This window comes from Ochotona princeps, chromosome 30, assembly GCF_030435755.1.
Source record: "Ochotona princeps isolate mOchPri1 chromosome 30, mOchPri1.hap1, whole genome shotgun sequence".
NCBI classification, from domain to species: Eukaryota; Metazoa; Chordata; class Mammalia; order Lagomorpha; family Ochotonidae; genus Ochotona; species Ochotona princeps.
The window spans coordinates 4,224,535-4,238,960 of record NC_080861.1 but is presented as its reverse complement, the minus strand read 5'-3'; the positions used below and the strand labels follow the sequence as shown (position 1 = coordinate 4,238,960).

At 46.7% G+C, this 14,426-nt stretch overlaps 1 protein-coding gene across 2 annotated transcripts in view; it reads right to left on the bottom strand.

Moving 5' to 3' along the window:
- RYK (receptor like tyrosine kinase) overlaps positions 1–14,426 on the bottom strand; it is a 62,831-nt gene that overhangs the window by 35,239 nt on the left and 13,166 nt on the right. For both annotated transcript variants that reach the window (XM_058657090.1, XM_058657091.1), the window contains exons 2-5: positions 11,179–11,300; positions 5,827–5,926; positions 4,047–4,181; positions 2,502–2,555 (exon numbers count right to left, since the gene is read on the bottom strand). In XM_058657090.1, the coding sequence (XP_058513073.1) occupies positions 2,502–2,555; positions 4,047–4,181; positions 5,827–5,926; positions 11,179–11,300 (411 nt within the window). The remainder of the gene's footprint in view (positions 1–2,501; positions 2,556–4,046; positions 4,182–5,826; positions 5,927–11,178; positions 11,301–14,426) is intronic.

The following is a 14,426-nucleotide window of genomic DNA, read 5'->3' as shown; positions in this document are numbered from 1 at the left end:
ACAGGGCGTCTTTTGTTTTCATTTTTAGTTAAATTCAGAATACCTAGAACAAAACCCTACGGAGATGTAGAATTGACAGATCTATAATCTGGAGTTCTGCGGATAGGTCAGGATAACAGATGAAAGTTGTAACTTTCAAAAGATGGAAATAAGACTACTTCCTAAAATTAAAGTTTGAATCAACAAACAATAAATCATAACAAATCAAGGCAAAAAGACCCAAGGACCTCTGGGGTGCCTGGAGCGGGCTGTAGCCTAATGAAGGTCTGACTGCCTCGAGGGGACTGCACGCCATCGCTCTCCCGCAGAACGGGAGCAAGCAGCCGACAGCATGCGCGCCAGTGGCAACCACGTTCTGCCGCAGGAGCCACACACGCTCTCCCCGCAGCACCGGCGTGCGTGCACAGCTCCTCTCCTCTCCCCCGCAGCACCGGCGGCCAGACCCGTGCGTGCACAGCTCCTCTCCTCTCCCCGACACCGCCGTGGGTGTCACGCCAGACGTCCCTCTCCTCAGGAAGCTGGTCACCACCGTGGCTGAGGTCACGCGTCCCCGTCAGGTTCCCGAAGCCCCTGTGCCTCTATCACTGCCCACTGTCCTGGCATCTCCCAGCCACAGCGGAGAGGGAGAGCACCGAGGGCAAGAGTTCTCTACCCTGCCCAGCCACCCGGTCCACCAGGGAGCGTCAATAAATGCTGGTGGTTAGCTCAACAGGAAAGAAGAGCAGTACAAAGCAGCAAGGAAGGGACCGAGGCCAAAACCTGCAACAGCTCTTACGAAAAGTAATGACCTGCTGGATTTTACAGACATGGCCTCATCAGCTGACCTGTCAAAGTAACCGTCAGAGCAGTAACATCTTAAAAACATATTTTCCTTATCAGAGATACATTTAAGTAAAACACCAGTAGGCACCATTTGGTATTATTTCACCTTCAAAAAAGATCTGCTACGCAGTTTTCCGTAAAACTAACAAGAAAGATTTATTTTCTTTCACTGGAAAGGAGGATTTATAGAGAGGAGAGACAAAGATCTTTCATCCCCTAGCTCACTTCCCAAATGGCCACAATGGCCGGAACCAAGCTGAGCTGATCCAAACCAGGAGCCGGGGGCTTTTTCCGGGCCTCCCACACAGGAGCAGGGTCTCCAGGCTTTGGGCCAGCCTCCTTTGCTCTTCCCAAGCCACAAGCAGGAAGTTGGATGGGAAGCAGAGCTGCCGGGATTAGAACCGGTGCCCATATGGGATACTGGCTCTTGAAGGTAGAGGATTAGCCGGTAGACCCATCGTGCCAGCCCTGCATGTATAGTTTTCACACGACTCTTGACTCAGCACAAAATCACAGAATACATGTGGAGACTATTAGATTAATTTGAACGTGGATTAGCTATTAGAAGATATTAAGAAGCTAATTTTGTTATATGTGATACATCTAAGGGAGTAGCTGTTGGGTGGCTGGTGTTTTTGTTTTGTGCTTTTTCAAGAGATTTGCACAGGGGCTGGCCTGTGACAAAGTGGGTACACCTGCTGTTTGCAGTGCCAACACCCCATAGGGGCACAAGTTCAAGTCCAGGCTACTCCATCTGTGCATGGGAAAGCATCAGAGGACGACCTAAGGATTTGGGACCCTGTAAGAAGCCCCTGGCTCCTGGTTCCAGAACAGCCCAGTTCCAGCCCTTACAGCTAGTTGAGAAACAAACCAGAACATCAAGATCCTGATCTCTCTCTAATTTTGCCTTTCCAATGAATAATTTAAAAAACAGAGATTCACACTGATACTTATGGATCAAATAGCGTGATGCCTCGGATGTGCTTTCAAATACTCTGCTCCCTAACCATCAGAATGTTCTTCAATGCAAGACCGTGGGCGAAATGCTCATCACGCTGAAGCTGGGTAACCGGCACAGGCAATCATCAAAACACATTCTCAGTTTGAGTATACTCAAAATGCTCCAAAAAAGCACTTAAAACGTTGACTTCCGTGAAGAGAATTATCAATTCTGCTGTTAACAACTCTTTCAGGAAAATAAGATCTATGTGTTCATGCAAAAAAACAGGCCTGTTACAGGAGCTACTCATAAAGCAATACGCTCTCCCCGGCAGACCTCCCGTGCGCTTCAGTGCTGCTGTAACACAGCGGATAAGCTTCCATCTTCACCTGGCGAGGGCCAAGATACAAGTCAGACTTTTTAAGCATGGGCCAGTGAAGATCTTACACGTATTTCATGTTCACACTTTAATTAGAATACATTGAAAAGACATAAAGCAGATTCTGGCCTGCAAAAGCTTTTTTTAGCTCTTTAAGATATATTATGAATACACTTCTCAAACTACTCAATATTCTAGCAGTTTCCTTTGACCCATAGAATAATCTACAAAACATCAACGAGACACGTATACCATCGTTATCATTCAACATGATGGAATCTCTAAGCTTTGTGAAAATCATGTTTGTATTCAATTAACCAATTTTATCCCTAATAACAAAGTTAATATAGTAACACTTACAAATAGTTCTGCTAGTGTTTTTGTCCAAGGCTGAAGTTTTTACTTCTTCAAGTTCTAAATTAAGAGAGAGAAGAAATTATTTAGGGATCCGTTCTCTTTCATAAAAAAAATCCTCAAGCACTCTAAGTTGCATGAATTTTTCCTCTAACGTAATTTTGGGTTCTATCGGAATACTGCTTGAGCTAAGTAACAAGGTTGTTTGTTAACAGATGGTCCCTCAATCATCATTCAGCAGTCCAGCCAGGTGCTCACCAGTAGAGGGCTTCAGTGACCGAGCCGGTCACGTGCACTGGAGGCTCATGGCGCACATTCACAAAACCTAATGACCCCAAGGGCTGTGGACTAGCCCAACTGCCTGCACCAGAATTCACAGCCTCGTGCCACAAAAGAAGCTTTTCTTGCCAGTAACACTCTATAATCCAGTCTCCTTATGTCAAGTTTAAATCATCTAAGTTGGATTATAGAAACTTTTAATTCACTTTCGATTTTAAAATTAAACAGAAGTAGGTAAATAACCAAATATATTAAAACTGAAAAATGTATCTGAACACAAAAACCAAAAGGCACTAACCCACTATTGTTAAAAGGTATGTTCTAACGCAGTGGAGCTTTTTTAATTAGCATGTATCTGCGCATGAGTCACTCCTTCCCTTGCTGGCCTCGGGCAGGCTGCCACCTTAACGAGGACACTGCGTGTGCAGGTGCATCCCAGCTGTGCCACTCGGCTCCCTGGCCTCACAGGTCAGCCAGCTCAGAACCTCAGCTTCCTCCTCTTCCGAAAACGGGGACAATACATGAACGAGCCGCCCAACGCTGCTGGGAGAACTAAATGGGATGACCACATGTGAAATATTTAGACCACAGTAAACATTCAGTACCTACAGCAGTTTTTTTAATTTATGGGTTTTTTTTAAATCTACCTATGCAACCTGAATTTGTGTAACTTAAACAGAACGACAAAAGCATTTTATCTCGGACCCTGCATGCTGGAACTCATTCACACATACTGTCATTTCCTGGGTGATAGACAACAGATTCCAAAATGAAAAATGACTAACATTTATGAAGTGCCCACATGATATTCTATGTTATAGCTAGATTTAATTATTCTTTAGAAAATAGAAACAGAAACAGAAAATTTATGAAATCCATACTGTGCCATTTTACATGCAGTAACTTGCCACAATAAAAGAACAGAGCTACCATCCGAGCCCAGGCCTCTCTGACCCCAGGGCAATGCTCTCACATGGAAGCGACCTCACAAAGAACACACAGTCGTGTGCAGTTACCCCGGCTTCCACAAGACTCCTGGTTCTCTACCTCTCAGTCCCAGTAATCCCAGCTCACATCTCTAAGGGAAACATGCCAGCAGTTCCAACAGGATTTCTGGGAAGCCGGGACTGAGAGGACTGAATGAGATGTGCGTTCTCTTCTCACTTGCAACCACAATCGAGACATGGTCATAATCAGATGTGTGAGACGACAAAGTCTACTTTTGACTTTACACATCTATGTAAAACACATTTCAATGAATAAATTTCTTACTTTTGTAGCACATTTTCCTTCGTTTAAAATTTAAGACTGTGAAGTTTTTTGAGGAATTTACTGTCAAGTTGAGTTGCATTAAAATCATAACTTCAGAATCTACTTTGCCAGTGCAGGAAAGCTCGACCCGAAACACTTAAAAAAAAAAGGAAGAAAGAAAAAGTGTTTAATTTTCTAAAAATCAACATTAATGATCGAAATGGATCTAATGAACAATTCAGAATTACTCTGATGTAATAACATCTAAAATAATTAAATAAACTAATCAGAAGCTTTCAGATAACTTATCTTTAGACCTCCATAGTTCTAGACATCGAGTATCTCATTCATTAAGGATATTTTTAAACAGATAACATTAAAGAACAAGCCAAGACACACATGAAGAGATGATTTTTAACACATAACTTTGACTCCCAAGTCCTATCCTACCAATACAGCAGACAACATTCTAAGGCACTCTGCTGACCCCTGGCTGTGGTACCAGGAACAGCAAACAACCAAAACCACACAGCAGCAGGACAACTCACCATCCAGATGTATCACACTTGACTCTTAATGAAACAGCAAATATAAACAGATAAACAAATCTGACCAGTTCTCTAAACATTCAATGACTAACTAGCATCAGGTAACACACTCCAATGCTGCCTTCCTTTAAAAATAACTTGCAGATCCTTTTTCTGTAATTGAGAACATATCCTTCTACCACAAAGCATATCAAGATATGGACATTTCTGAACTTCTCCAGTGATCTCTAAGAATGAATCTACCTTTCTACATTTCTGAAAGCTTAAATTAATGGATATCACTAATAACATGAATAAGACTGCCAGGAGAAGTCGGATAACACTGCCGTGGCTTAGGACTTCAATTTAACAATATTTCTGTTTTCTTACGATCTCACATAGTTGAAGTGTTCAGTTAAATGAGATAGCTCATTTAGTCATAAATGTACAGTGCCTATGCTGTGTCCAGATGCTGTGCTACGCAACAAAATGACAGGATGAAATAATCAATTCAAAATAAATGGAACAGGAGAACAGAAGAGTTAACAACCAGAAGGAGAGAAGGATGCAGGGAAATGGCAGTACAGACTGCGAGTCTTACAGAATGAGCAAAATGAACAGGATTTTAGAAAAGTAGATGGATCCACATACAGCAGCCAGCACATGCAAAGGGGTGGACATGGGAAACGCCAGAATGCGGGGGCAGGCAGGTGCAGCAAAAGTGCTCGACAGGCAGGTGGGGACAGGCAGGTGGGGGACAGGCAGGTGGGGGACAGGCAGGTGGGGGCAGGCAGGTGGGGGACAGGCAGGTGGGGGACAGGCAGGTGGGGGACAGGCAGGTGGGGGCAGGCAGGTGGGGGCAGGCAGGTGGGGGACAGGCAGGTGGGGGACAGGCAGGTGGGGCCGCGAGGTTAAGGTGCTCAGCTGATGGGCCTGGGAGCTTGATGACATTCTGTGGTCAAGAGACGAGTATGCAGTGAGCAACCAGGCCACACTGTGGGAGGCTGGACAAGGTTCAACAGGGGGCCTGGGATTGAAGGCAGTGCCAGCAACACACACACGGAGATAAAGGGAAGAGCTGAGACAGACATTGCTAGAAGAACAGTAAGAGAAAATGATTTAACACTGGGGCAGATAATCAATGTTTTTCAAACCTGCTTTTACTTATACCTATCAAGGAAGACACACTACCCACCAAGCAACCAAACCTTCTTTTTGGAATATGGGAACACCGTTGCAAACACTGTATCAACTGTCTGAGGACTCTTACTCACCTGATAAAGTACGTGGAACTTCCCCCTGAACAGAAATGTTGACCTGGGGCATGTCCATAGCCACATAATTGTCTACTTGGAATCCCAGCTTATATTCAACCTGTAAAATGGAAATAAAATTGTATCCATAATAACACAAAGGGCTGAAGAATACTAACCACTGCATTAATCGTTCATTAACTAATCAGTGTCTCAGCCTCTTTTTAACCAACAGGTATTTGCCTTTCTATTATTTCTTTAAAGATTTATTTATTTTATTTGAAAGGCATATTTACAGACAGATTTTTCATCTACTAGTTCATATCCTCAAGTGACCGTAACAGCCAGAGCTGGCTGATTATAAACCAGGAGTCAAGAGCTTCCAGGTCTCCCCACACGAGTGCAGGGGCCCAAGGACTTGAGCCGTCCTCCACTGCTCTCCCAGGCCACAAGCAGGTAGCTGGATACAAAGTGGGCAGCAGACACATGAACCAGTGCCCAAACAAGTTGCCAGCACCACAGGTGACGGGCCACGCATTAGTCTTGTGTAGGTTCACGGTCTAGTTACAAAAACACCCAAGTTGTCTAAAACAGTCTCAGGAATTTTCAATTCATAAAAATTCAACCCAGTGGGGCTGGTGTTGCGGCAAAGCAAGTAAAGCCAGTGTCTGCAATTCCAGCATCCCGTGGGGACAGCAGTTCCAGTCCTGGCTGCTCTGCTTCTGATCCAGCTCCCTGCTAATGGCCTGGAGAAAACAGCAGGAGAGGCTCCAAGCACTTGGGCCCCTACCACTCACAGGGGCACCCAGAAGAAGCTCCAGGCTCCTGGCTTCACCTGGCCTAGGGGAGTTGAGGCACAGAACCGGCAGCTCATGTCTCGTCACTGACGACCCTTCTGACTGACGCAAGCCAGTGCTGAGGTCCACAACACAGCTGGCGGCTGGAGGATCCAGGTGTGCTGTGCAGACCCATCTTCCCACAAGCAGCTCTCCTACAGAACGTTCTAGTTCAGCTTTCACCATTACAGCTCATGTCTGCCTCCTCATCTAAGCTCTAGGTGTACTTTCTCAAGGAATACAGAATCCAAAAGTTAACAGAGACAACAATACGGCAAGCATCTCCAAAACCAAAATCTCGTCAATGCCTGGCCTGCTCAGACCCAAGCAGCATCAAGAACTGCAGCCGGCTCTAAGGCAGCAGCTGCCGCTCCTTCCGTAAGGCTGAAATCCACAACTGCCACCTGCCGCCTCCTGTGCTGGCTCCACCTCCAACGAAGCCTCCCTTGTCACATCACTCCCGGACTGGCACACACCTTGGTAAACACGGCACCCCTCTCCCATTCAGTGGTCACAAAGGCAGCTTTTAAAGAGTTAAGATGGACAGAGCCATGGGATGGTGGGTTGGGGAAAGACTGGGAGATGGGGTAAGTTCACTGTTCTGGAAGCTTAACTAGCAAAAACAGGGTGCAGGGGATTGTCAAAGATTTTTCTTTTTTAAATGAGATACGCATGTTTCTGTATTAATAACCAAAAAAAAAGGAATGAAATAATAAAGAGGGAAAAAGTACCATCTCAGACTATAAGAAAGGGATCGCCACTAGGCCTCAACTACGGCAGAGGTGCTGTTACACTGACGAGGAGGGCTCAACCCAACATGCACTTGGGCTCTCTATACTCCAAAGTCCTAAGCCAAACGCTCAAGGTGTGCAAACACTAGACTCTTCCTTTCCACCAACAACCACGGAAGGTTAGATTGCCAAGCACACGCTCCTAGCAAAGGAAATGGTTTTGCTGCGGCACAGTAGGGGTTTAACAGTACATTGCCTAGTGGTATTTCCACCTTAGCACATCACCACAACACTACCGCCCCCTGGAGGTGCCACAGGGCTACAGTCAAGCAGCAGGGGTTGGAAATGAGCTGGCCTTTCAGCAACCCAGCCTCCAGAGTAATTGGTTCTCTCTCTCCACCCATGCTGCATCTGAACAGGACAACACCTGAAGTCAGGGACGCTTAGGAAGTCAGCACAGTTAGTAAGCCTGGACATGGAACTGTGACATCATATAGCCCTCAGGTAAAGTAGACATTTTTCTGAGTTTCAGTTTTTATAAAATGAGGATACTACAACATGCTATGACTGAACAGGATAACTAATGCAATGTAGGAGTTGGTCAGGTGAGGCGTCCCTCTGAGAAACCCAGACCGCAGCAACAGCAGTTACCTCACAGGCACCACATACATGGGAATGCTGCGCCTCTCCACAGTCATCAGCCTCCGCTGGGGCCCAGACACTGACAAAACCCTCCTGTGCTCTGTCAAGACACCTCTGGGCCCGGCCCGGCAGCCAGCTTCTGTACGCAGAGAGGCAGCAGCAGATGCCCTAAATACCTGGGGCCCTGGCACCTACATCAGAGACCCAGAGGGAGTTGAGGCTCCTGGCTTTAGCCTGCTCCTGTCCTAGCCATTATGGGAAGTAAACCAGCAGATGGGACATGGATCTCTCTCTCTCTCCACAGTAATAACTTTCAAATTCACACATACATCTTTAAAAAAAAAAAAAAAGAAAGAAAGCAAACATGCTGCATGGAAGAGAGGCCAAGGTTCTTAAGCACAGCACAGAGGACTTGGGGACAAGATAGGCACACGTGCCTCATTGTAGCAGAGGAGAGTGGCAGGGGCTGCCTGGAGGGGTGACAAAGCAGCCCCTTGGCCACAGCAGCAGCCTGGAGAGGGACAAGGACGAAAGCGTGGAAGCCTGCTCTCGGGACAACTGTCTAAACACAGGACGCATTCCCAAGGCGGTTCTCTTTGCCCTTTGGAGTCTGTGTGATGCAAATTTCAAAACTAGGATCAGAGAAGAAACTGCCCATGATTGAAGTCCAATGTTCTCTACTTTGGCATGGTTTAATCTATAAGGAATTCATTTGCCAATCATCTTTTGAAGAAACTGAATTGTTCAAAAGCTAATTTTATAATGTACTGTGAAAAGGAATTCAAGCAGCAGCTGTTTATCAGAAAAAGGAATAAGCAAACATAATTCCAGAAAAAAAAAAAAACAGAGAAAACATAAATAGTTGAACAAGCTAAAAAATAAACATTTTTTTGTAAGCTTCCCTTACTTGGAACCAAATAGCAATTGCAAAAGGGCAGCTGATGGGTAAAGACATTTCTTTCTGGAACACAGACAAAACACATTTAAAGTGAATACACTTGCCTACAGCCAAATAGCCTTTTAATTCCTCTGAAATTATTGGAAAGCCTGCCTTTCTCATAGCAAGGTCACTCCACAAGGGACACAGGAGGCTGGCCCCAGGGCCACTGCAGGAAGGAACCCTGGCAAGCTGCCTGCAGATCATCTTGACACTGATGAAGAATTCCTGAAACCAGAGAACAGCTAGGCCATGAGGGCTGCCAGAGGGGCATTCTGCTACATTCCAGCACATCTCTGCCTTTCAGCTACCTAACTGTAACCTTAACCCGTAACCCCGAGCGCTTGGCCCTAACCCTAAAATAACGACTGACACTTAACAGATACAGTTGGATTTTTCTCCTTGGATGGGGGGGAAATTTCTGGAATATAGAAGAAACTAATTCTCTGTTAAAATCACTCAGTAGTCTGCTTTTTCATCTGTGTGGCCTTGTGGAAGAGAGCCAGCACCAGAGACCTCCCTTCCAGAAGTCCATCAGCACATGGTCTTAACCTCTCACTGGACGTGCACCAGACTAGTCAAAGTAAGACACAGCTCCAGCCTTGGAGGGGTCGCCGTCTGCTCAGCAAGACAAAACAGAGCCCCATGTCGGCACCAGGCAGAGAGCACATGCTGGATGCCCCGTGCTCAGCACCAGGCACAGAGCACACCCTGGATGCCCCGTGCTCGGCACCAGGCACAGACCACACCCTGGATGCCCCGTGCTCGGCACCAGGCACAGAGCACAACCTGGATGCCCCGTGCTCGGCACCAGGCACAGACCACACCCTGGATGCCCGTGAGCCGCGTGGCTATGAGGAGGGAGACAGAAAGGAAAGTCAGCTATCGTAACAGCTTGAGAGTTCAACTGGGACCGTGAGAGAGGGGCACGGTAGACACAGCAAAGGGCACCTGCCACGGCTGGAGGACAGGTGACAGCTGGGCGCTGCTAGAGGACCAGAGATAATCGGGCAAACAGCCGGAAAAGGACCTTTCCAACAGGGCAGGGCAGCAGGGCAATGAGACATTGAAGCAACCGCAGAGACAACACGGTGCCAACAAAATGGCTGGGAGGAGAGAGGTAGGGAAGCAGTCACAACATCTGCTGAGACATCAGAACTTCATTCCAAGGGTGACAGAGACGCAGGCTGGTTTTACACAGGTCAGAGGCAAAGAGATCCGGGAGAAGACCATTCCTAGCCTAGGAGAACCAATGAAAGCCCAGACGAAACATGAAGCTCTGGGTCCCCACAGGGACGTGAAATGAACTGAAGGTGTGATAAGGGAACCAGCTGGACTTGCAAGATGAACGAGGAAGAGCCTGGGATCTCTTTCAGGCTTCTGGCTTGCACATATGAGTAAATGGAGACATCCTGCTACAGTCAGGAAACGTCTCCCTTTCCAGAGCTGTCACAGCAGTGAGAGCAGCCACAACGCACACTAGTGACTGTAAGCTGACATCAGTCCAAGGACTCCAGAAGTTAGAGTCTCCCAGATCATGCTAAAGACATAGAGGAGCTCACAGAGCTGCATCCTGGGGTCCTCCTCCTGGGTCCAAATGTAATGTCAACCATGCTTGCCTTTCAAACACACACATGCCCACCTAGCCCCCCTCTCTCTGTCCCAGGAGAAAACTTACGCTTGAGGAACCTACCCCGTCACCGGAAACACAAAGAACTGCGTACAGGTCAGCCAGGCAGAGGTTTCCGAAGCATGTAGGCTTTGGCCCCCATAAAGCAGGGATGGGAGCCCGGGCGGCTGATTCCCCTGCGCCTTGCACCACCAATGGGAGAACTAGAGCTCTTCAATACAGACCTCACCGATGAGCTCGACCCCACCTCGAAGCCTTCACCCTGCCCGCAGTCATCATCAGACTGTCCTCCCCAGCTAGAGCTCAAGCCCGGTTTACCTACAAGAAGGCATTCTGTCAAGTGCTAACGAACCAGATGCAGACCATATCCATTTTAAAGAATGTCAGAAATTTTAGGAGTAGGCCCAAGATAATAACAAAAACAAAACAAACAAAAACCAACCAACCAAACAAACAAAAAACACAAGCTGAGAAGACCCAGTATGGTTTCAGCATACCACCCCAGGACCCTCTCTGTTCAAGAGATACCTGAAGCACAGCCCTCACCTCCGGCCTGGTGGACCCCGGCCGGACAGCTGTGGTGAGCCACTCTCTTACCTTGGACTTTGCATGCCAGGTGAAGTGCAAGAAATTTGTCTCACTGGGTACTAACAGGTTAAAGGATAGAGCGTAGTGACTAATAAGGTCATTTCTCACATAATAAAGTTCTGCATCGAGACCTAGGAAAAAATGAAAAAAAAAATTAAACATCCAAAATACCTTCAAAATCATACCCATCATTATTCCTAATAACAGAGTGGAGATAACAGTCATATAACTGTATATTGAAAGCGGCCCTCTTGTGTGTTGCTTTATTAAGTAAGAAGGATAATGGATTTTATCATCACCAAAACAATCAAGCTATTCTCTGGCTAGAAACATGTGCACCAGAAACACAGCTCTGCTAGCCACTGTCTGTGGCCAGTGTGGTCCTTCTTTCTGGGTACAGTACCTGCACACACCCTTCTGCGTACAGTACCCACACATACCCTTCTGGATACAGTACCTGCACACACCCTTCTGCTTACAGTACCCACACACACTCCCCTCAAAAGAACAGCTGTGAGAGCAAGAAAGACGCCCGAGTTAAAACACAAGTGTGAGCCAACACCTCCAGACCCCATCCTAAGGCCATCGCAGCATCACAGCCTTCTGCCAGCACTGGCACTCACACCAGGCCCTGTCCTGGTCCCTTCTGCCAGCATTCCGTGTGGCACTCACACCAGGCCCTGTCCTGGTCCCTTCCCAGACCATGGGCAGACTAACTTCATTTCTCATCACATCCTCAGGATGGAGTTCTCTACCCAAAGCAGATCACTATTAGATGAAAGTGTTGAAGTGACTGCCAAAGCTCACTTATTCCTGTGCCACCTTCTTCACCAGGATCACATCCAACCTCCAAAACATATTCCCTTCTTCGATTCCTTCACGCTGCATGTATTTAATATTTTTTCAGGATTTATTTTACTTTTATTGGAAAGGCATATTTACAACCAGAAAGATCTTCCACCCACTGGTTCATTCCCCAAGTGGCCACAACAGACAGAGCAGAGCAGATACAGAGACAGCAGCCAGGAGCCTCTTCGGGGTCTCCTCTGCAGGTGCAGGTATCAAAGCATTGAGCTGTCCTCCACAGCTTTCCCAGGTCATAAGACAGGAGCTGGAAGAGACAGATGTGGAACAGCTAGAAAACGAACCGAGGCCCATATGGGATCCCAGCACTTGAAGGGGAGGATTAGCCAACTGAACCTTTGCACCGGGCTCTAATATTTTTTCTTGAACAGTGATTCAGGGACAGATGCTTGGTGCAGCATCTAAGAAGCCACATGGTCACCCATATGCCAGGACAAGAGGCACAAAGTAATGTTGGTCATGGTAGATACTTCCTCAGGATGAGCTGAGACATCTGTGTGTAAGACAGTAAAGGCAAAGAAATTAACAGACATTATTGCAGGACATCACTGCACACACTGGGGCCCCATGTTCAACACAAGGAACAACGGCCCAGCCTTTAAGTTACAAGTGACTCGGGGACTCTGACTCGGACGCTGGGCATAAATGTCAAGCTGCACTGTGCACGCCATGTGACCAGAACGTGCACACCCCTGGAAAGCTAGCTCTTTCTCCCTTCAGGAAGTTTTATAGGTGACCATTCCTCACCAAGGACATAGTTTTAGACCAAGAAACTCAATGGATGGCTGACTATGTTACCCAACAAGTCCTGAGTGAACTACATGAAAACCTCGCTCAGAGAGAGAGAAGTCCTCATTCACTCCAGCAGACTTGGCCCTAGGAAAATCTTTAGAGGAACAAGTATGTCTGGCGGGACCCTTTCCTGTCATCGCTACACCTGCTGCCATTAAACTAACCCGGGAGTGACTCCTGCCAATCCACCAGATTCATCCACAGTTGAGACACCTGCTGAAGACATGCTCAACCTGATTCTCCCGAACCAACACACACCTGCGAACCACTGACGGCTTTAAAGCTGCTTTTCAAAGAGGCACCTGGCAGACAAGTACTTTCTATGTGGGCCACGTCTTGTCACCCAAAATCATCATTGTGGCCTTTCATCTTTACAAGGCTAACAATCAAAACGTTGGCGCCACAGGCAGGACCTTGTATTCTTAATCATCTTGTGTTTTCTGTTTCCCAGTGATTAGGAGTCTTCTTAACATGAAACCTTGTATGCCGACCAACTTCCACCACAGCAACATGGGTGACTAGACCCTCGCTCTGCAGATACCTCTCACTTTAAACAGAAGTAGCATGTGGGATTCCAAGAAGGGGTCTGAAACCGTGCAATCCCACTAAAATCTTGGCCACACCTTCAAGTGAGTGACACCAGAACTGCCCAGCCATTTCCTAACTGGCTGACGGCCCACCAATGGGGAGCAAGACCCCGCAGTTCCCGCCCAGACAAGGAGGGGTCAGGGAATACTTAAATCTCAAGACCCTCCCTCAAATCTCTGGTGTCTCCCCCACTCTCCTTGCAAAAGGCACTCCACCTCCCGGCCCTCTCCCAGAAGGTTCTTTCCCTTTCCCTCTTTCCATGTGCTCCTGATCACTTCCAATAAAACTTCCCTTCCCTGTCTGCAACCAAAGGGGGTGGGGAAGGAGCCAGGTGGGATCTCGCAGCCCATGTCAGAGGACCTGGGTTTCAAACCAGACCAATTCCCACTCCCGGCTAATGTACACCCCGAGGTGGCAGCTGACAGCCCAGGTGCTTGGGTCACTGTACTGCCATTACAGACCTGGACTGAGTTCCAGCTTTCAGTCTGGTCATGTCTGTAGCTCTGTCTCCGCTTTCAAATAAATAATTTCTTAAAATAAACATAAAACTAATCCAATCAAAAATATTAAAGAAAAATCTTAGTCACTACCATAAGTAGAAAAATGAATAATTATTCTGGGAAAAATACAAAGTAGCCAAGACCAATTAAAGGGAAGACAAAATAATAGTATATTCTAAGGCCTACCGGAGCAGTGGACTAGAACCCCACCCATAATGGACAAAAGAGGAGGAGAGTGCTGCCAGGTGTTCCAGCAAGGTCAAGAATCAGAGGCTCTTCTCCAGGATAAAGATAAATAAATACATAAAAACAGCAAATAACTTTGTCTTGAATTGGTTTGTGATATTTAACATTATGTCCAGGTTTCCCTCTAGTAATGCATGACAAAATATGCTGAAGGGAAAAACAGAAGGGGGCAAGCAAAATGTGAATTTTACATTTACTGTAACTTCATGGATGCTAAGAGGTCAATACGAGAAATCCCTCATACATGTAAGAATACAGACAGGGAAA